The sequence below is a fragment of the Nelumbo nucifera genome, chromosome 4 (assembly GCF_055504915.1).
Source record: "Nelumbo nucifera cultivar China Antique chromosome 4, China Antique-T2T, whole genome shotgun sequence".
Classification (NCBI taxonomy): domain Eukaryota; kingdom Viridiplantae; phylum Streptophyta; class Magnoliopsida; order Proteales; family Nelumbonaceae; genus Nelumbo; species Nelumbo nucifera.
Window position 1 is genome coordinate 65,974,628 of NC_142652.1, and position 22,658 is coordinate 65,997,285.

Below are 22,658 nucleotides of genomic sequence, written 5' to 3' on the forward strand. Positions count from 1 at the left end.
TCAGATCGAACTCGCTAAGGACAAATTGGATAGTCTAAAGACTATGTACGAATAGTAGAACCGTTCTACTCGACAAAAGGTCCTGAAGCAGTTCATGACCGCGCAGATGACCAAGGGGCAGCAAGTTCATGACCATTGTCTCCGGATGATGGGTCACATTAACGAGCTGGAGGCCCTTGGTTCTGGGCTAGATCTGGTCACACAGATAGATGCCATTCTTAACTCCTTGCCTCTGTCCTTCAATCCGTTCATAATGAATTACAATATGAACAAGCTGAATTTCAGCGTTCAAGAGCTCAGCAACATGTTGCAACAGGCCGAGGAACTGAATAGAAAGGTATCCTATCCGCCAATCCATTCCCAAAATTCACCCCATATTTAACTAATTAAATTAGCCCAGTTCGAAATGGGCTTTAGGCCCACTAAGATTATGTGCTCACTTAGCCTTCCTAACTGCTGCCCAGTTGGGCTTCCTTGTATGGCGTGGGACCCAAACATTGATCAACACATCAGCCACATGGGTTCAGCCCAGCCTTTGTTACAAGGCCTGGCCGAATACACTGTTATGGACAGTGCACCCCGTAAAACCCATCACATGGGCTCTATGGGCCCAACACTTACCTGAAGTGGTCCCTGGGCCAAACCAACTTGTAACACCCAGGGATTGTGGGAAGATGCAAGGTTAGCCCATCAGGTATTACCCTCAATGGTCTTACACTTAACCTCTCAGCCCATAATGATCAAACACTGCCCGACAAGAGAGGACCTCTCCCTCGGCTACAAGGAACAGTGTTGCACTCTCTGCTTATATGGATCCCGGGAATTAAAAGCTTTTGCAAACATTTTGGAAACCATAATATATATACTTTTATATCTCATATAAAATATATTTTGCAAAAACAAATCTCAACGATTGAAATCGGCTGCCGGCAGTCTTGGTTTCCATCAGAGAGAGGGCATCCTGATCATTACCTTTGTCCGACAAAGGGGTTGATCCTGTCACTATGATCACCCACTCAGATGAATTTTCAAACTGTCCCAACATACCCAAGTTTTGACCCCCGCTAAAGATCTCACTGATTGGTACATCAAAGACAGTCCAATCCAACACCTAGTGCAGTAACATAATCAAGTCTAGGGGTCAGGTGTAACTTTCTAGTGTTACCCATTAATCTCCAAGGTCTAGGGCAATACTGGAAATCGGGTCCGATTCAAAGATTCAATTAATCCTACACTGTATGTGCCAAGGGTCTCACCCTGGCGGCTGAGACAGACCACCCCAACCGACTTGGTGGCACATCAGTGTCAGCCTTATCAGGATAGGTCTCCCTAGACCGACCCAATGGCTGTGAACATTCTAAACTAACACGAGTCTCATTAAGTGTCCAGTTTAAGGGTATTACACAGAAACACACCACAGGAACATGAATCAAATATGTACTTTATTCATTTACAATAAACTCATAATGTACATCATTCTGATTGAAGCTAAGGGCATACAAAAACTGTCTAACAAAGGTGGCTTGTCTCAGCCACCAGGGTGAGACTCAAGGCACATAAAGTGTAGGATTAATTGCCCTAGACCTTGGAGATTGATGGGCAAAACTAGAAAGTTAAACCTAACCCCTAGACTCAATTATGATACTACACTAGGTGTCGAACTGAGCTGTCTTTGATATGCCAATCAGTGAGATCCTTAGCGGGGGTCAAAACCTAGGTATGATGGGATAGTCTGAGAATTCATCTAAGTGGGTGATCATAGTGACAGGATCAGCCCCATTGTCGGGCAAAGGTAATGATCGAGGATGCACTCTCTCTAATGGAAACCAAGACTACTGGCAGCCAATTTCAATCGTTGATATTTGTTTTGCAAATTATATTTTATATGAGATATAAAAGTATATATATTATGGTTTCCAAATGTTTGCAAAAGGTTTTAATTCCTGGGATCCACGTGAGTAGAGAGTGCAGTACTATTCCTTGCAGCCGAGGGAGAGGTCCTCTCTTGTCGGGCAGTGTTTGATCATTATGGGCTAAGATGTTAAGTGTAAGACCTAATGGGATAATCTTGCATCTATCCACAGTCCCTGGATGTTACAAGGTGGCTTGGCCCAGGGACCACTTAGGGTAAGTGTTGGGCCTATAGAGCCCATGTGATGGGTTTCAGGGGGTGCACTGTCCATAAGAGTGTATTTGGCCATGCCTTGTAACAAAGACTGGGTTGAACCCATGTGGATGATGTGTAGATCAATGTTTGGGTCCCATGCCATACAAGGAAGCCCAACCGGGCAGCAGTTTGGAAGGCTAAGTGAGCACATAACCTTATTGGGCCTAAAGCCCATTTCGAATTGGACTGATTTGATCAGTTATATAAGGGGCAAATTCTGAGACTAGATTAGCAGATAGGATTGGGTCTTAACCCTATCCACTCAGAGAGTCCAGATCTGAATTCAGATCTGGAAACCTCCTAATAGGATTAGGAGGGGGCTGATCTAATCAGCAGATAAGATAAGGGTTTACCCTTATCACTTAAAGGGAATTCTGATCCAAATATGATTTGGATCAGCAACTCCTAATGGGATTAGGAGCTGATCCCTTTAAGCTTATAAAAGGAGGATGGGTCAGCAGCCTTTAGAAGAAATTGATATTCACATCCTCTTCAGATCTGAAAACACAGAAGAGAGAATTCAACATCACTGCGCTAAATCTCTCTTGTCGCCTCCTTCCTGTCGTCGCCATATCTGCCAGTTTGATCTCCTCTTGTTAGTAGGAGTGATCAAGATTGGATCTTGATATCAGTCCTTTGTGAAAGGGATGATTAGAAGAAGTGCTCACGTTCCATCCAGCTGATACTTGCGAAGGATCTGGTTTTTTTGAAGAACGCTGCTGATTCTACTCCATCCTGCACTGCGCCATCTTCAGTGGGAGCAGTTTTTGGTTCCTTCCTTGGGCGTGAACACCTCCATTGGGAGATACTATTTCTCTGTATCAGGTATATCCCTCTCTTACTGCTTTTGTTTAGATCTGGTTCGATTCTTGGTTCAAGATTGATCCTTGAAAAATATGATTTTTTTAAAATAGGGAATATGATTCCCAATAGGATGGAGAGAAATTTTTGAGATTCGCCCATTCTGTTCCACAAGATTCGGGCGTCCATACGATGGATATCTCATCCCTTCAGTGGTATCAGAGCCAGGTTCAAATCTTGAACCGAATTGGATCAAATCTGAACCTGCGCAAATGGGCAGAAGGCGTTCTACCCGATTTACACAGATATAAGGTTTTTCTGGAAAATTTGTTTCTAGTTGATGGGTGATTAATCTGAAATTAAATTTTATAAATCTGATTATTATTTAGAATTGTTCTTTATAATTTTCTTGATTTTGGGTTGTTCGTACACATGGGGATCGAAATCTTGATTGGCGCAGGGAACCTGCGTTTTTGCAGTTTCTTGATTATTTTATTACATTTGGTCTGTAAAATATTTTTTTCTTATTTTTAGAATAGAAATTAGGCTTTCTATTTATTTTATTTTGGATCAAAGATGGTGGAACAAGGAAGGAGATTTCGTAGATGGGAAAATCGCTATCTGCGATTTGCAGTTTATGAAACTGCAAACTGTGATCTAACCTCTGTTTTGCAAGATGGATTGTGCGAACAGCCTTATCTGACTGATTATTGATTTTCTTTTATCAGTATTTAATTTCAGATTAATTTCTTGAATTAAATCTTTAATTAAAGATCAAACCCTAGACCCATTCAAACCAGATTGGTCCAAACTGGTTGGACCGAATCTAGGGTTCGATCAAGGCTGAATGCCAGCCCTATTTCTCTCACTAATGGGCCTAAGGATTGATAATTAATTGAATGTTTAATTCGGCCCAACCTGTAAAGGCTCAGTTTTAGATTGTTAAAACTGCTAAACGCCCACTTCGCAGATAAAGCTATATGGACCAAATTGATTAACCCTAATTTCGACCCATATACCTAGATAATATTAATGGTTAATATTATGGGCTTTAAATGGGCTTTATAGACATTAATTGATTGGATCAATTCTTCCCTGCATGTGATGTATGGATATGTGATGTGCTACGTTCATGGGCCATAAGTGTTTGGCCCATGCTGATTCGATAGTGGCTCTTGCGCACACCATGGTTGAATGCACATCATTGCCACGGTGTCCCTGCTGGTCATTGGATGACCTCCCTCAGTGGTGGGCCCCACACCTCTTGAAGAGGATACATGCGAAACCCTAGCCGATTTGGGCCCACCGAAATCTGGCTCTATGAAAGTTAGTGGGAGCCACTTTGGTTTGACCTAAATCAAACTAGGGCATATTTTTTTTCGTTCCCTCCAGCAAATATGAGTGCATGTGATAGGGAGATTCATGTGATGAACTCTCTAAAGGCCTTCCATCATTAGCTTGAGGATGGGTCCTTCAGTAATGAGGAAACGCACCAAAAAATGGGCTATCCATTTGCTGTTGGGCTTGTCTAAGTGTTTTATAAGATGATAGGGGCGTCATAGACCGATGTGGGAGGAGCTTCACCAGAAAATGGGAACTCTCTCACAGTACCTTGGCGTTCATGAATATGATGGATGAGCACTCACTAGACATAAAGGTTTACCTGAAAATGGCTCTAAACCTTGTCTGACAGAGGCCAAAGGGAAAACTCATATGATGATTGGATATGATCCTTCACAGAAAGGTGGTGGGATTTTGTAGCTGAAATAGTTGTCTCCATGCACCCTATGTCATTTCCCACATTTCCAGAGACAAGTCGTTTTCTCCATCACTGAGATGGGTGGGAAATCTCAGAGATGAACAAATGGAAATGGAACATAGATTAAAAGCCATATCTGTGTAATAAACATGAATCAAATTAGGTTGTGGACTAATATTTGTTGCTTTACTATAAAATGGAAAACGGACAATTTGCAAAGCTTCTTGATGACAACAAGCTTAAGGGCCTGAACTATGCCGATTGGTACCGTAACCTCATGCTAGTCTTAACATCTAAAAAATTGGATAAGGTAGTCAAAAATCCTGCCCTGGAGCGTTTGAGTGACTGGGCTTCTGAGGCTAGAAGGAGGGAATTCCAAGATTGGGAGGATAAGAACTCCCTAGCCCGCTGCTATGTCATTGCCTCCCTAAACAATCCGATATAGAGGTAGTTCGATCAGATCCAACTACCCAAGGACATATTGGATAGTTTAAAGACAATGTACGACGAGCTTAATCGTTCTACTTGGCAGAAGGTCTTGAAACAGTTCATGACCGCTCAAATGTCCAAGGGGCAACAGGTTCACGACCGTTGTCTTTGGATGATGGGTTATATCAATGAACTTGAAGCCCTCGGATCCGGTCTAGATCTTGGCACGCAAGTGGATGCCATCTTTAACTCTTTGCCTCCTTCCTTTAATCCGTTCATAATGAATTACAATATGAACAAGCTGAATGTCAGCATCCAGGAACTCAGCAACATGTTGCAGAGGGCCGAGGATTTAATTAAGAAGGATGAGCCTATGGCTATGCTTGCTAAAGATAGAAAATCGGGCAAGAAAAAGAGGAAGGCAAAGAAGCATTAGAAGAAAGCAGACAAACCCAAGAAGCAGTAAAAAGACAAGGCATCGGATGCATGTCACTTCTGCAAACAGACCGGCCACAAGAAGAGGAATTGTCCTCAATACCTGGAATCCAAGAAAGTTAATTTCGAATCTTGTGTCATAGAAACCAATTTATTGGTGGCTTCTGCATCCTGGTGTATTGACTCTAGGGCTTCAACTCATGCGTGTAACTCACTGCATGGGTTCAAGGTAAGCAGAAGGCTAAATGAAGGTGAAGTGACGCTCTACTTGGGGACTTCTGCAAGTGTTGCAGCTACGGCGATAGGAACCGTAGAGTTATTTTTTAGAGAATGATCCATTGTACTTAAAGATTGTCTTTTTGTGCAAAGTTTAAGAAGAATTCTGATTTATGTCTCTAAACTGTGTGCGGATGGATATTCTGTCTTTTTTAATAATACGATAACTATTAAAAGAAATAATAAATTCATCGCATACGGGGAACTGGAGAACGGTCTCTATATTCTACATCCTTCTCTAGAAACTAACATAGCCAAAACTATGTTGGCTGATATCCCCAAGAAAAGAGTAGGTGATATAGTTAATCCCACGTGCATGTGGCAGTACCGACTTGGCCATATTAGTATTGACCAAATCACAAGACTGGTAAAGGATGGTCCTTTGGATTTTCTAACTGTAGAAGATCTTCCCACTTGTGAGCCTTGCCTTCAAGGTAAGATGACAAATAGGCCATTTAACGGTAAGCCTGAAAGATGTACAGGCACGCTTGACCTTATACATACTGATGTATGTGCTTCCCTGAGTGTTAGGACCCATAACCAGCACGTGTAATAACATTTACTGATGATTATTCTCGATATGGTTACGTGTACCTAATGAGACATCAGTCCAAATCCTTTGAAAAGTTCAAGGAGTTCAGGCAAGAGGTCGAGAAACAGTGAGGGAGAAAAATTAAGACCCTTCGATCGGATCGAGGTGGCGAGTATCTCTCTGACGAATTCAGGGACTACTAGAAGGTCAACGGGATGGTATCACAGTTGGCTCCTCCTGCTACACCACAACTTAATAGTGTTTCAAAGAGGAGGAATAGGACCTTATTGGATATGGTTCGGTCACTTCTCGTCCATTCAGAGTTACCCACATCCTTTTGGGGTTACGCATTGGAGACTGTGATATACGTGCTGAAACGGGTTCCAACCAAATCAGTTCCGAAGACTCCCTATGAGATTTGGACAGGAAAGAAACCAAGTGTATGACACATGAAGATTTGGGGTTGTCCGGCACATGTTAAAAGAACGAGTCTAGACAAATTGGAATCCAAGACCAGCCATTGCTTATTTGTAGGCTACCCAAAAGGCTCTGTTGGTTACCTATTCTATGACCCAAGTGAGCAGAAGGTGTTCTCCAGTTGAAATGCACAATTCTTGAAAAATGATTACATCCAGAACAATCATCATCAGGAAATTGTTCTTGATGAGGAGAGCTCGGATGTAGTGGGAGGTGTCCCACAAGTTCCAGGTAGTGACCAACCTAGAAGATCTACCCGGGTATCCAGGCCACCAGTCCATTTTGGTTATGACCAGGATAGTTACCTGGTGGAAGCCTTGACTAGTGAGGAGGATCCCGTGACTTATGCGGAAGCTATGTTGGACATAAACTCCCTTAAGTGGGTAGATGCCATGAGAGCTGAGATGGACTCAATGGAGACAAATGGAGTCTGGACTCTAGTAAATCTGCCCCCAGGGTAAAAGCAATTGGTTGCAAATGGATCTATAAGAGGAAGATGGGCCCCGATGGCAGGGTTGAGACCTACAAAGCTCGTATGGTGGCAAAAGGGTACACTCAGAAAGAGGGCATCGATTATGAGGAAACCTTTTCGCATGTGGCCATGCTTAAATCCATTAGGATCCTACTAGCTATAGCAGCATACCATGACTACGAGATTTGGCAAATGGATGTCAAAATTGTGTTCCTGAATGGAGATCTTACTGAAGATATCTATATGCAGCAGCCGCAAGGCTTCATAGTTGCGGGTCATGAACACATGGTATGTAAAGTAAATAGGTCCATATATGGACTTAAGCAAGCTTCTAGGAGTTGGAACATCCGATTTGACTCTACTATCAAAACGTTTGACTTTGAGCAGAATCTGTATGAGCCCTGTGTTTACAGGAAGACCAGTGGGGACAAAGTTACGTTCTTGGTTCTGTATGTAGACGACATTCTACTCATTGGGAATGATGTAGGAATGTTGACTACGGTGAAAGTATGCCTTTTACAGCAATTCTTCATGAAAGATCTTGGAGAAGCCTCCTATATACTAGGTCTTCAACTCTATAGAGATAGATCAAAGCAGATAATAGGATTACCCCAATCTGCTTACATTGACAAAATTGTCAAGAGATGCAGCATGGAGAACTCCAAGAAGGGAAATGTTCCTTTCAGGCATGGAGTCACTCTCTCCAAGAAGATGTCTCCCAAGACCTCAGAGGAGATTGAGGGCATGAAGGACGTTCCCTATGCCTCAGCCATAGGGAGCATCATGTATGCCATGCTGTGCACTCATCCTGACATTGCTCAGGCAGTGTGTGGTAAGCAGATTTTAGGCCAACACAGGGCAGAAGCATTGGACTGCTGCGAAAAATATACTTAAGTACCTTCGAAGGACAAAAGAGTTTTGTCTGGTATTCGATGGTAGTTCACTACAGATCCAGGGGTATACTGATGCCGATTTCTAGTCGGATCCAGATGATAGAAAGTCTACATCTGGGTTTGTTTTCATGATAGGATCGTGTGTTGTTTCTTGAATGTCAACAAACAGGGGTCCTAAGTAGCAAATTAACAGTCCACAACCCAAGCCGAACACATTGCCGTAAGTGAGGCTGCCTTATGAATGAAGGTGTTCATTCCTGAATTTGGAATTTAGCACATCTTAGACAGTTTTGTAGGATCTTGATATCAGCCTGTGGAGAAAGGCTGATATGAAGTTGTGCTCAGCCTTCAGCGAATTCTTGTGAAGGGTTTGGTTCGTAGGATGAACATTGATTCTACTCCATCCTACACTGCGCCATTGTGGGAGCAGCTTTTGGTTCATTCCTTGGGCGTGAACACCTCCATTGGGAGATATTGTTTTTTCGTATCAGGTATATCCCTCTCCTGCTTCTGATTACAAATCTGGTTTGGTTTATAGTTCAAGATTGATCATTGAAAATGCAGATTTTCTAAAACGGGGAATGTGATTCCCAGATGAGGGGAGAGGAAATTTTTGAAATTTCGCCTAACCTACCTGCAGGGTTCGGCCATCCATATGATGGATCTCTCATTCCTTCACTAAGGGCATACACTGTCTAACAATGTCACCATCCATTTCTACAACAAAGAAGGAACACATTAAAAAAAGGACAAAGTAAACAAAGAAGACGACGTAACTAGCCAACAACAGGAGTGCCCGTACCTAGGGAGGCAAGGTTGAGACCAACCCACACCAAGGCTTCCTTCGCTACAAAGGTCTCGGTGTGAATCATCCCCGTCAGTCGTATCCAAGTCATGATGGCCAACTCCTCCTCATTATTGTATGGCCTAATCCTCTTGGCTAGTGAATCCAGCGTCCCCCAGTCAGACCAGAAGGGCCATCCCTCCGGACAAGAGACAAAAAAGTACTTCTTCTTTGATTTGTGGACGGACAACAGGTTGTCCACTATCCTACCTCGTCGGCGTAAGAAGTACCACAAACCATCCCCGGCGAGACGCCTCCTTAAGGCGAACAGACCCTGGAAGATATTCAAGGTCACAAACACACCTCGGAAGGGAGCCATCACCAACACAACAACTATGGTCCAAACCGCATTTAGAGCAAGTTGACTAAGGGAGATATTATAGTAATTGAGGATTTTTGGGATGAGAAGAGGTAAATGGAAATGGAGGCCAAAGTGTAGGTAGTGCTCATGCACACACACCTCCCCTTCGGTTGGCTGCCACAGCTGGTCACCAACACTAGGGACTCTTGCCCTATAGCTCCTCGAGTATATGGTACATCTTGGAAAGAGCCCTCACTTGCTCCTTGCTGAGCTCATTGTCTAGATCGGAGCATAGGAAACACATCAGCATCATGCCTCAGCCTTCAGCCTCGGCAAGCTCCTTAGGACTAAGATCTCTAGCTTCTTTCGGTTCCACCACTTTAGGATGCATTTGGGCATTCCGGTGGCATCAGCCCTCAGCCTCGTGGAGCTAGTACTTTCATAAGGAGAATCCTTGCCCTGTTGGTTGCACTCGTCTCCTCTAGGGGTGGTCCTCTCCCTCAGTACCTAAACAACAAGCACCTAAGGGGAGATTTTGGATTCACTGTTGGTACTTCCACTGTTGGATGAGGTGGAAGAAGGACTACTAATGTCACTCAAGTCGGGGAGTTTGTAACACTCAGGTCTAGAGTCTGAGTACGACATGGTTCGAAGACAAATGTCCTTTACCTAGTGTTTGAGTAAGAGAAGAAAAGCTTAAGGAATCGGATAGTTGGTGGCCAAGGTTTCTGGAATCACAAGTGGGGTCAAGCGAATGGTGAGAACTTTCTCAACCAATGACCCTATTTAAAGGAAAATGTATGACTCAGATTGTTTTGATCCAATGGCCATGGAATCGTCGACCTTATAGCCCAAACTGACGTGTTACACGTGGCATCGACCTCAGGGAGATGAAACGACGTTGAGTGAATAAGTCGGTCTGCCCATTAACCCCATGTCAGGAGAGACCCAAACTAGGCGACCCTCCACGCCGTCTCGTGCACGGTTACAACCAGTCAACGCCGATACTCGTCCTGGATACAGATCCATGCCATATGACGACGACACCCATATGGGACACGGCTGACGAACGTAGACACTTCACATCGTGTTGGCCCCCTTTCCTGTGCTCTCGACCCATCAAGATCCTCCAAAGAGGCGAGAAGCAAACAATGAAGCAATTGCCACATAGTCGCCAAGAAGAGTCCTCAATAACCGAGGCCGACACCTCCACACAATTGCATGGTACTCTCTTCGACCGGAACCGAGGCCTCTGCCCAACGCGCCATCCGATGCCTCCACATAGCTATGAAGTACTCTCTTCGGCCGAGGCCGAGTTCTCCGCTCAGCTCATCGCCCGTCCTCGGCCACTACATCTTCAAGACTAGGGGTAAGAGATGTAGGTGAACATGATAGGCCCCGGATTGCGCCATGTGGCATCAACCAGATGGAATCCTTGTCGTCCATCTCTAACTGCCTCCAACCTCTCCATGGCAAGGTTAGCTATAAAAGGGGGTGCCCATCTCAAGGTAAATCCATCTTTTTCACATTTTCTCTCTTGCATTTAGAATCTCGAGAGACCTCTTTTGAGCTTTTAAGGACTAAGCTCTGAGCCCTCGTCTCAAGCCTGGTCTGACCCCTCTTTAGCACCTGACTAACCTGACCGCCAGAGTCTACGCCCCTGGGCTAACACCCAAGGCCTCTGACATGTTCTCTTCTCCTGCTCACAGGTTGGACCCATCAGCCTTGGATATCAGTAAAATTACTTTATTGCCCTCGACTTCATCTTTGGCAGCAACAAATACTAAAATAATTAAATTGCTACGGAAAAATACCGACATGCCCAATGCAGATTTCTGAATTCCACCACAGATTTATAACCATTCAAAATGTCAAAAAGCCCCACTCTATACACCAATGGCCACCTATGAATTGGCATCAATTCCGAGCTGGCATCCACCCGAATTGTACTTTGGGCCTAAAGATTTTGACCCTGGGTTGAACCATCATTTTCCCTAATTGCTAAATCTAGAGCCAAGTGACATATGATATAACCGAGATTGGGAGCCCCTATAAATTGCTACCTCTTCCATGTTCGAGTTTCTTGACCCATCATCAGATGGGACTTAAGTGGACTATCATGATTTTTGAATGATCATTGACCTGGACAATTTACCATTTGGCCTAGGAATTGTCCAGACAACTGGTTTCATTTTATCTCAAATCTGATTCCTAGCCAAAAATCATTGAATTAGTCAATAATCCGTTGATTTAGGCAGTCGAATTATTGACCCATTCAACCTGTTCAATAGTTTAGCCATATTTTATTTTTTATTTTCTTTTTTCAAAATGAGTTATTCATCTGAACCGGACGGTCAAACCATCGACCTGAAAACCGGTGGCAACAAGGGATCCGGTTCTGGGTTGTTTTTTAAAACATAGGTTAAAATTCTTTTGATTAAATTAATTTATGTTTTGCTTAAGACTAGACCATTGGTTGTTGATTCATCAACCATGTGCCAGGTGGCAAGTTTTAAGTTTTAACATGCATGTCTTCACATGTAGCATAGAGTTAAGAACCAAAAAGAATCCTTGAATTGAGCCGCAGACCGAGACTCATATTAGTTTGTTCTTTTGGGGTGTGTTCAGCAGTTCAGGTGGCAGCTTTAACTGAACTTGATGGCTGTGCTGGGGCCGGGGGGGACTGTCTAACCAATGATAACGCCCCACGTGAGAGATTTCATGGGGTGGGGCATATACACTTTTATGGCTGACGTGGAGTGTTATTATTGGTTATATAACTCCTGACACGGTCATAACGTCAGCTAATGGGGACTGAGATAATTGATCTTTTAATTTCTGTGAAGTATAAACTACTATTTTTTTTCTCTCATTGAATTATTTTGGCAGTTGTATCCAGGACCAAGTTGCAAAGTGAAAACGTCATGAATCATGATAAAGTATTCTATAAGCAAAAGTTGAACCCACACCCAATATTATATTCCAATTCCATCTATCCAAAACCCAATATAATATTGCAACAAGTAATAAAGCATCCAGTTGATTTTTGTATCGTTATTGGTGGGTGGCAACAACGCAAATCTATGCATACAATAAATAATAAAAAAGGGGGTGAATAGTAGCAAGTTTTGCAGAAGAAACCAGGAGCTAAATTCCAGACTCCAGAGACGGAATTATGGTACGACGTCCAGTTGCAATATTTTACTTTGGATGGCACGTGAAATCCTCTAATCAACAACAGAGGAATGAGTTATGAGAGTGGGAGATAGGGCCTGCGGGGTCCACTTATTACCCTTTTAATCAAATCAATTAATTAGTGATTTTACTCCATTACTCCAATCCAACAGTGTTCTTATTTATATGGTTAAACAGAGTCGGATGGATCAAGACCGTTCATCTTTTGAGCCCTAACTGATCAACACTACCACCTCACCTCAGTAGTTGGGCCCACGTCCACCTATAGTCAGTGGGATATGAATCACCAAGGCCTAAGCTCTGTAAGTCTGTAATCTGCCCGGGGGGCATTAGATAAAAAAGTAAAAAGGGATTATTTCTAGACGCAGGAAATTGAAGTGGGACTCAACCAAAAATCCGACATACACAACCACTTCACGTTCCTGTGTAATTAAAATAATTAATTAATAGGCACTAGATTGTAGATAGATATGGCGACCTATACCCCACTGGCCAGCCACCCACCATTGATAGAACACGTTGTACTGAATTCTGAGGTGAAAGGGTGAAACAGAACAGAAGGCCTCTCTCTCTTTCTCTCTGTTCATGACTTCATGTTCATGCACCAAAAGAATTTTTTTTTTTTTTAAGAGAAGCATTTTTTTATTCTTTGTTTCCCAGCCAAAGTGTCTGACGACGGTAGTGGAAAAAAGCGGTCTCCGTTGTTTGTCGACATCTTTGTCAGATTCCCGGTTAATCGGAGATCTGACGCAAGGAAGAGCACAGGCTAAGCTCCATGTCTACATGTGAAGCCCACAACGCTTCAGCTGTTATAAATTGGCTTATGGTAATGGAATGGGCGACCTTGTTGCTGTTGATATGCAGCACTGTAGCAGTAATAAGAGTCGGGCTGCCCACCTTGAGTCTCAGCATCTCCAGCTCCACCACTACGCTACAGACAACCCTGAGCATGCCCAGTGGGTCCCCTTAAATCCATCTTGATAAGAACGGATTGACCAACGGAATCCATAACCCAGAATCAACGAGTTCAGAAGCTCATTTACGCCTATAAACACGTTCTACAACCCTTCAAATCTTTTCAAAAATTTTATCGACACACTCGACCAAACCTCTCTCAGATGGGTTGCTCGGAAAGGATAGACGCGGTTGGTAACCGTTCTCGTCCGCTTCAATCAATGCATCGGTGATTGTTGCTTACGGTTTTGCTGAGGTATGACAGAAAAAACCAAGAAATTTCTTTGGTTTTCTAACAGTTTTCCGGTGGTCCCTTCTCCCTGCTCCCTGCTCATATCTCAGGGATACCAGAGTTGCACTCTTTGCTTGGATCGAGATTTCGCTTTTTATGAGCTTGGTATTGTTACTTAAGATGGGTTTTCTCTTTTGAAGCTGTTGAAGCTGTTTCTTTATCAGGCGGAGACGATTTTTAGCTGTGACCTGTGGGTTTCTCTGTCTGCAAGTCGAAGGTTAGAATCCTTGTTTGTTGCTATTTTTGATTGAAGAGAGTAGTGTTTCTTAGATTCTTCCTCAAGTAAATGACTTAGACAGGCTTATGGCTTGTTTTCTACTTTTTGTTGTCTTTGGTAGAGAATAATTTTGTTTCTCTTTTTCTGTGTTTTTTTTCTCTGTTTCCCTTTAAGCCTTAAGTTTCTCTATGTAAGAGTAGTTCGATTATTCTAGTTTGGCTCTATCATCTTTTTCTCTTCCGGTTTGCTTCTTCGTTATCTAAGACTATGTTTGGTTTGAAGGAAAAAGGTAGGGAAACCTTTACAAACCTTGTATAGGTTCCCTGCCTTTCCCTTCCTATCTCTACCTTTTCCTTCAAACCAAACATAACCTAAGTGTTTTTTATATTCTAAAGATTAAATTTAATAAGCGGTTTGGACCAGAGGAACTAAGGGCTCTTTATTTAGTTATTTATTTATTCATTTAGTTTATAGATACATCTTTTTAAGTTCTTGTATCAGCAGCTGCTACTGTTTTTTTGTGAGAATTTCTTCTTAAAAGTTCCTAGCGTAGATGCTGGGATAAGGTTTCTTCTCCTTTTCTGTCTAAAGATAAAAGATGCATCTCGTCCTTACAGTGGGCATATAGATTATTTGACTTTGCTTTACCATTTTCTATAAGAATTTCTTTTAGGAATTGGGATTTTAAAGTTTTTCAGTATCAGAGACTAACCATGCCTTATCTATATAGTTGGTGCAGTATTAAATTATTCGCAAGAGGCTCGAGGTCGATTATTGGTACACCGTACACGAATTAACAGAGGAAGATAAAATACAAGACAAAAGGTTCTCAGCATGATAGTGCATTCCCTAGAGGCTACAAAGGTTTTCAGTTCTTAATACAAATTATGACATCTCAGAGAATGTTAAGTTCATGTAAAGAGGGGTTGCTGCTGTTTTGATACAGAAGGCATCTTCTTCTTCTTGAACTAGAGGACCTTGGGTTTCATTTTGTTTTCATTTTCTTCTTTTCCTAGTTTGGGTGAGAATGTCTTCTTCAAGACCCAATCACTCTGCCAATAACTCTAGTAGATCAAAGCACAGTGCTAGGATTATTGCACAGACTACTGTAGATGCAAAACTTCATGCTGACTTTGAGGAATCAGGAGATTCATTTGACTATTCAACCTCAGTACGCATAACCAACTCAGGATCTGGCAATCAACAACCTAGGTCCGATAGAGTAACCACAGCATACCTCCATCACATACAGAAAGGCAAGCTGATCCAGCCATTTGGATGCTTGTTAGCATTAGATGAAAAGACTTTTAAGGTCATTGCCTACAGCGAGAATGCCCCAGAGATGCTAACCATGGTTAGTCATGCAGTTCCCAGCATGGGGGACCACCCAGTTCTTGGCATTGGCACTGATGTAAGGTCTATCTTTACTACCCCCAGTGCATCTGCATTGCAGAAGGCTCTAGGATTTGGAGACGTTTCTCTATTGAATCCCATCTTAGTCCACTGCAAAACATCAGGGAAGCCCTTCTATGCAATTGCCCATAGGGTAACTGGTAGTTTGATCATTGATTTTGAACCTGTGAAGCCTTATGAAGTACCTATGACTGCTGCCGGAGCCCTCCAATCGTACAAGCTCGCTGCCAAGGCAATTGCAAGGCTGCAGGCATTGCCCAGTGGTTGTATGGATCGGCTGTGTGATACAGTTGTCCAAGAGGTTTTTGAGCTCACAGGCTATGATAGGGTGATGGCCTATAAATTTCATGAGGATGACCATGGGGAGGTTGTTTCTGAGATCACAAAACCAGGACTTGAGCCCTACTTGGGCCTGCATTATCCAGCCACAGACATCCCCCAGGCAGCAAGGTTCTTATTCATGAAGAACAAGGTCCGTATGATTTGTGATTGCCGTGCAAAGCATGTGAAAGTTCTTCAAGATGAAAAGCTTCCATTTGATCTGACCTTATGTGGGTCAACCTTGAGAGCCCCACATAGCTGCCACTTGCAATATATGGAGAATATGGATTCAATTGCTTCTCTGGTTATGGCAGTGGTTGTCAATGAAGGGGATGAAGAAGGTGAGGCCTCTGGTTCCTCACAGCAACAAAAGCGAAAGAGGCTTTGGGGTCTTGTGGTCTGCCATAACACAACTCCAAGGTTTGTACCTTTTCCTCTACGGTATGCCTGTGAGTTTCTAATCCAAGTCTTTGCCATCCATGTTAATAAGGAGATTGAATTAGAAAACCAGATTCTTGAGAAGAACATTCTACGTACTCAAACACTTCTGTGTGATATGCTGATGCGAGATGCACCTCTAGGTATTATATCACAAAGCCCTAATGTAATGGATCTTGTAAAATGTGATGGAGCTGCCCTTTTGTACAAAAATAAGATCTGGCAGCTAGGAACAACTCCGACTGAATTCCAAATACATGATATAGCATCATGGCTCTCTGAGTATCACATGGATTCAACAGGTTTGAGTACAGACAGCCTCTATGACGCAGGATTTCCTGGGGCTCTTTCTCTTGGTGATGCAGTATGTGGGATGGCAGCTGTGAGGATAACATCAAAGGACATGCTTTTCTGGTTCCGTTCTCATACTGCTGCTGAGGTTCGTTGGGGAGGAGCAAAGCATGACCCTGATGAGAAGGATGATGGAAGGAGGATGCACCCACGATCATCATTCAAGGCATTCCTTGAAGTTGTCAAGACTAGGAGTTTGCCTTGGAAGGATTATGAGATGGATGCTATCCACTCTTTACAGCTTATCCTCAGGAATGCTTTCAAAGACTATGAAACTGCAGATCAGACCACCTCTGCAATCCACTCAAGACTCAATGACCTCAAGATAGAAGGTATGGAGGAACTTGAAGCAGTGACAAATGAGATGGTCCGTTTGATTGAGACAGCTACCGTGCCAATATTGGCAGTTGATGTTGATGGACTCGTGAACGGATGGAATACAAAAATTGCTGAGCTAACTGGTCTGCCTGTTGATCTGGCAATTGGGAAGCATTTGCTCACACTTGTGGAAGATTCTTCAGCTAATACTGTAAAACGGATGTTGCACTTAGCACTTCAGGGTAAATCCTCTAGTGACTTGTTGTTTCAAGTTGAATACACTTTCTCCAGTCCTTTATGGAACAATCCTTTCTTAATTATCTGATTTAGTCTCCATTGCACTTGTCCAACATATTGATGAGGAATGGTAGAAATTGTTCTTTCTTATTCAACTGTGGTAGGATTAGAGGAATTGTATTCTGCTATTTCTATATTTTTATTTTATGCTAATTTTCTTTTCTATACCCTGTTCTTATCTCAGGAAAAGAGGAGCAAAACATTCAATTTGAGATGAAAACTCATGGTTCTCAAAGAGATAGTGGACCAGTCAGTTTGGTTGTGAATGCATGTTCAAGCAGGGATCTCCGAGAAAATGTTGTTGGTGTGTGCTTTGTGGCTCAAGATATCACTAGCCATAAGATGGTCATGGACAAATTCACTCGGATTGAGGGAGACTATAAAGCAATTGTGCAGAACCCAAACCCACTAATCCCCCCAATATTTGGTACAGATGAATTTGGTTGGTGCTCTGAGTGGAATCCGGCGATGGCAAAGTTGTCTGGCTGGGAGCGGGAAGATGTTATTGATAAGATGTTATTAGGTGAGGTTTTTGGGACCCACAAGGCTTGCTGTCGTCTCAAGAATCAAGAGGCTTTTATAAATCTTGGGGTTCTTCTTAATAATGCAATGACAAATCAAGAAACTGAGAAGGTTTCATTTGGTTTCTTTGGGCGGAATGGAGTTTATGTGGATTGCCTGCTCTCTGTGAGCAAGAAGCTGGACGGAGAGGGTACAGTCACTGGAGTTTTTTGTTTCTTGCAGATTGCCAGTCAAGAGCTGCAGCAAGCACTTCATGTGCAGCGTCTGTCAGAGAAAACTGCATTGAATAGATTGAAGTCATTGGCATACATGAAACGACAGATCAAGAATCCTCTTTCAGGGATTATATTTTCTCGGAAGATGATGGAAGGAACTGACTTGGATGAAGAACAGAAACAGCTTCTGCATACCAGTGCACAGTGTCAACGCCAGCTGAACAAGATTCTTGATGACACAGATCTGGAGAGCATCATGGATGGGTATGAAATAATCTGAAAACTGAAACCTTTATTGCATTTGCATTTTATCAGTATGTCGAAATATAATCTAGGTGATCCAATTAATTCCATGACATTGAGACTTTGAGAGTAAATAAATAAAATAGTAAAAACTCAATTATAGTCCAGTAGATGTTCATGTGGTTGACTTTTACCTAGTTTGAAAAAGAAGTTTCTGATTCTTTGCATCTTTAGAGATACCATGGTGAAGGATGAGGTACATTCATTTTTTGGTTCAACAAGCCAGTCCACTCCAGGCAAGGTTTATGATGCAAACATTTCATATCTTTCAGCCCGAATGATTGAGAATAACAAAAGCTTTTCTATATGTATTGTTCCTTTGACCATTTTCGCTTGGGTGGAAACTAGGCTCCAAATCAACTGAAACATTAAGAGAATTTGACTTTTCCTCTGAAAAGTTTTTGACCAAGATATCCCATTTCTATTCTGTTTATAACCAAGAGAAACATAATTTAAAACCTTGCCTGTATATTGTAAGATTCCAAATCCATGTTGGTTGACTTGTTTATGCTCATCAGAGAATATTTTTTCTGAAAATCTTGTATGGTTTAGTACCTGTCGTATTTGGTTGATAGATGGATCCTCTTAGATGGATCTTGTCTCCTGGCTAGAGCAGCAACCATTTGACTGAAGTTTTGATTTTGGATTTTAGAGCTATGAATCCACAAAAAGTAAATTGGATAATTCAATTGATGTCACTTTGGGGCCCATCTGAGAGGGCAACCAATGGAGGGACTGACCCAGTAACTATGTTTTCTTCTCTTAAGCTTTCTCTGAGTTCTTCTATTCAACTTGTATACCTCTTACTACCCAATTTTGTGAACTTTTATCCCTCTCTCTCTCTTTTGATCTTTTGGAGAACTTAATCAATTTTTGGGTTTCTGTCTGGTTCAACTTAGGGTCCATTTGGTTTGCAGTCAGAATCAGAATCGGAATGGTCTATTTCTTCTGCCTAGTTAGACAAGAATTGGAATCGGCTGGAATGGATTCTCATTCTATTGGGAATGGGAATAGGATTCCGATTCCACCCAACCAAATGGTTGGACCGTACCAATTCCAGATCCTTATTCCTTCAAACCAAACGGACCCTTAATCCAGAGCAACAGTCCCCAACCTGATGGTTGTATTGGCATAAATTCCAGCCTTGATAACATGGAATGAGCTCAATACTGAATAGCTTTTGGATCTACCTGAGGTTTTATGTTGAAGAATATCAGCATATAGTTAAATTATATGTGGCAAAATATTTCAACATATGAACTTGATACTCATTTTCTGTTTTACTTGTAATATTTGGGTTTATGCAACATCCTTCCTGATACTTGTAGTATATTGCTAGGACTACTAGAGGAAAAAATAAACATGAAATTCACGGAAACTTAAAAATTAACCAGTTAACTCAACAGAAGTTACTGGGGTAAAGAGATAAAGTTGTAGGAGAAAAGAATGGTCTCCCTCCCTCTCTTCATCTGCAGTTCTGTTTCTAGTGTCCTGTTCCATAATCTCATACCATTTATTTCAATATTGGCAACTTTTTGGATCTGGAAATGATTTTGTTTCATAATCTCATACCATTTTATTTCAATGTTAACAGATGTTTGGATCTTGAAATGATTGAGTTTACTGTACGAGATGTTTTGGTTGCTTCCATTAGTCAAGTCATGATTAAGAGCAATGCAAAGAATATTCAAATTATTAATGATTCATTGGAGGATATCTTGATTGAACGACTTTATGGAGACAGTCTAAGGCTTCAACAGATACTGGCTGATTTCTTTTCGATTTCTGTTAATTTTACACCGACTGGAGGCCAGCTAATACTTGCTACCAGTTTGACTAAGGATCGATTGGGAGAATGTGTTCATCTTGTGCATCTGGAGCTCAGGTACTAATTTGCATTGTCAATCAATCAGTTATGCACACACACATACACACATGCATGAACACATATCAGTGCTCCTCTCATCAGTGTTTTTTATGGTATTGGGACTTGCAAGTAGTTTTGGGAGCTTGATTCAGAATGAACCACTATTTTTTTTTCTTAAATCATTTATTGTTTCATATTGGTTCTGATTCTGCCTCAATATTGAGATGGTTTTATAGCCTTTTGTACACAATAATTTGGTCATTGGATTTTTAACCATCAAATCCTGGTTAGTTTGTCACTGTCATTGGCTGAGAACCTTGCTTGAACCCTGGAGTTTGGTTTTTTCTTTGTCAAGGGGCTACAACCTTTTATAGGCTAATAATCTGTATTTACAACCATCTGAGATATGTTAAGTTCTGAAAATTCATAGTTCTTGTGTTTCCAATGACACCATTCTGCTGGCTTTATTTAGCATTGATTATCTCTCTCCTTCAAACCAACACATCTTAAACCCCAATATTTTGGAAAACAGCACACCACAACATGCAAAACACCACCAAGGATATGGTGAGTTTTGGAACCCATTTTTCAAATTAAGGTGTGGCCCAGTGCAGTGGTTTGAAACACACCAAACCCATTTGCGACTACAGTACAGAACACCCAAGTTGACAACTTCCCTGTTTTCTACCAAAGAGAGTTCTTAAGCACTAGTTTGGTTTGCAGTTCCATTAGGCTATGTTTGGTTTGGTAGAAAACAAGAGAGAAACAGAAATTTGAGGGAAGTTAAGTAATTTTATGAAAGTTTGTAACAACTTTCTGTTTCTCTCTTATTTTCTACCAAACCAAACCAGTGCTTACTGTTAATTACAGATGGTGATGCGCTGATTTTACATGATACAGTTATCTGGTGGGACTTAACATTATCTCTCAGTTATTCTATTCTAAATTTAAATGTGTTGCTTTACTAGTTTTTTACCAATCTTGTATGGATAATAATTTGTGAAATGACAGCCACTGAAACATCCCTATTGACTCGTCAATTGTTGCATTGGGTTGCAAGCAGACGGACATTTTTAGGAAGTTGCTGTAAACAGCCAACTAATCGAGTTGAATGTTCTCAAGAGTTACACATTTTACCAGTATTTCATGATTTTGTTTTTCTGATGCAGGATAATTCATACGGGTGGTGGAATACCAGAAGAGTTACTCAGCCAGATGTTTGAAAGCAATGGTGATGCATCATCAGAAGAGGGTGTCAGCCTTCTTTTCAGCAGGAAACTTTTGAGGCTCATGAATGGTGATGTCCGGTATCTGAGAGAAGAAGGCAAGTCAACTTTCATCATAACCGTTGAACTTGCCTCAGCCCAAAAACCGCATAGGTCAAACAGTTCTCGAGGTGAATAGTATCGTCAACTGATTTGTACAGCTAAAGAAGAGTGTTGAATGACTTGTTGTTACCTGTAGTCATCCCATCTCGTCTACGGCTTTTTGCTGTGTCAATCATTTGCCATTTATCTTTATCTTTTATTTTTCCTTGTTTCTCTACCCCGTCTATGGATGGGCAGGCGATGATGGTGATTACATTGGTTGGCGAGGCCTGAGGGGAGGTCAAACAAACACTCACAGGGCCAAATAAGCAAGCTGGCATCATCTAATTCAACTCTATTCTGGGATCAGTAGTCCTTTAAGGCTTTGATCTTGCCTTTTCCTTTTCTCCCCTTAACCACTCTTTTTTGGTTGGAGGGGGTTCTTCTAAGTTCTATCATTGTTGTATTATTAACTATTTTAGTCAGAGATGATTTTGTTTCCTTATACGCTTGTATTTCCTTCTCACATTCCCATGGAAAGAACAGGTGTTGTTGCATGACATGATGGGTCAGGTGTTGGAACTGTAATGTAATGTATATACCTGTTATACTTGCATGTCAATCAATGTCGTCATACTCAAACAGGATGGAAAACCATAATGCTCTCGAGTCCAACATTAGGTCATGGTTTTATCAGTTAACCAGTTAATTTGCTCGTTCTGATGAAAACCATCAAGTCATCAACCAAGATCACCGATTCAACCGTCTAGTTGGGTCTGAGTCTGAAACACTAATACCAATTACGCTACCAGGCCCAGGAGAAATCTGATTGATTTTTCATTCTTCAATGGAAAATTGTAAATAGGATGTGTTGTATGGGAAGACCAATACCAATTGAAAGTTGAAACACCCAAGTTTACAGCATGGGGGCTTTCCAAAAGATTTGATCATGGTTTTCAAAACCGATAACCATTCAGCCCCCCAGGTCCAGTTGCACTATAAACCGGTAAATCTTTAAAATCTGTTGAAAAAGTCAGAAAACTGCTGACCCGGACGATTGAACTGCTAAACTATTCGACTCGGGCAGCGGTTTGCGGGTTATCATTTTTATTTTCATGGATTTAAATAAAATAAAAAAACAAAAAACAAAATGACCCCCATATCCCCAATCCTATCTCTTACATTTAGGGTTAGAACAACCCCATTTTCGTTCTAACCCTTCCCTCTCAGCCGCCACACCCAACTGGTCATTTGCAGCAGTC

The 22,658-nt window shown here is 41.8% G+C and overlaps 1 protein-coding gene across 1 annotated transcript; it reads left to right on the forward strand.

Annotated features, from left to right (window-relative positions):
* The first annotated feature begins 13,072 nt into the window (after nucleotides 1-13,072).
* Nucleotides 13,073-22,018, forward strand: PHYA (phytochrome A). Its single transcript, XM_010249564.3, has 6 exons — nucleotides 13,073-13,791; nucleotides 13,968-14,044; nucleotides 14,775-17,127; nucleotides 17,367-18,183; nucleotides 19,817-20,107; nucleotides 21,259-22,018. Exons 3-6 carry the CDS (start codon nucleotides 15,072-15,074, stop codon nucleotides 21,491-21,493), a joined length of 3,399 nt encoding a protein of 1,132 aa, XP_010247866.1. The 5' UTR covers nucleotides 13,073-13,791; nucleotides 13,968-14,044; nucleotides 14,775-15,071; the 3' UTR covers nucleotides 21,494-22,018.
* Nucleotides 22,019-22,658: the final 640 nt, after the last annotated feature.

Bases quoted from the DNA above. Each gene is read 5' to 3' on its own strand.
- PHYA (XM_010249564.3), top strand. From the start codon at position 15,072: ATGTCTTCTTCAAGACCCAATCACTCTGCCAATAACTCTAGTAGATCA. The intron at 18,184-19,816 runs GTATGAAATAAT...CAATGTTAACAG, and splicing joins CTGGAGAGCATCATGGATGG to ATGTTTGGATCTTGAAATGA. The intron at 20,108-21,258 runs GTACTAATTTGC...TTTCTGATGCAG, and splicing joins CTTGTGCATCTGGAGCTCAG to GATAATTCATACGGGTGGTG.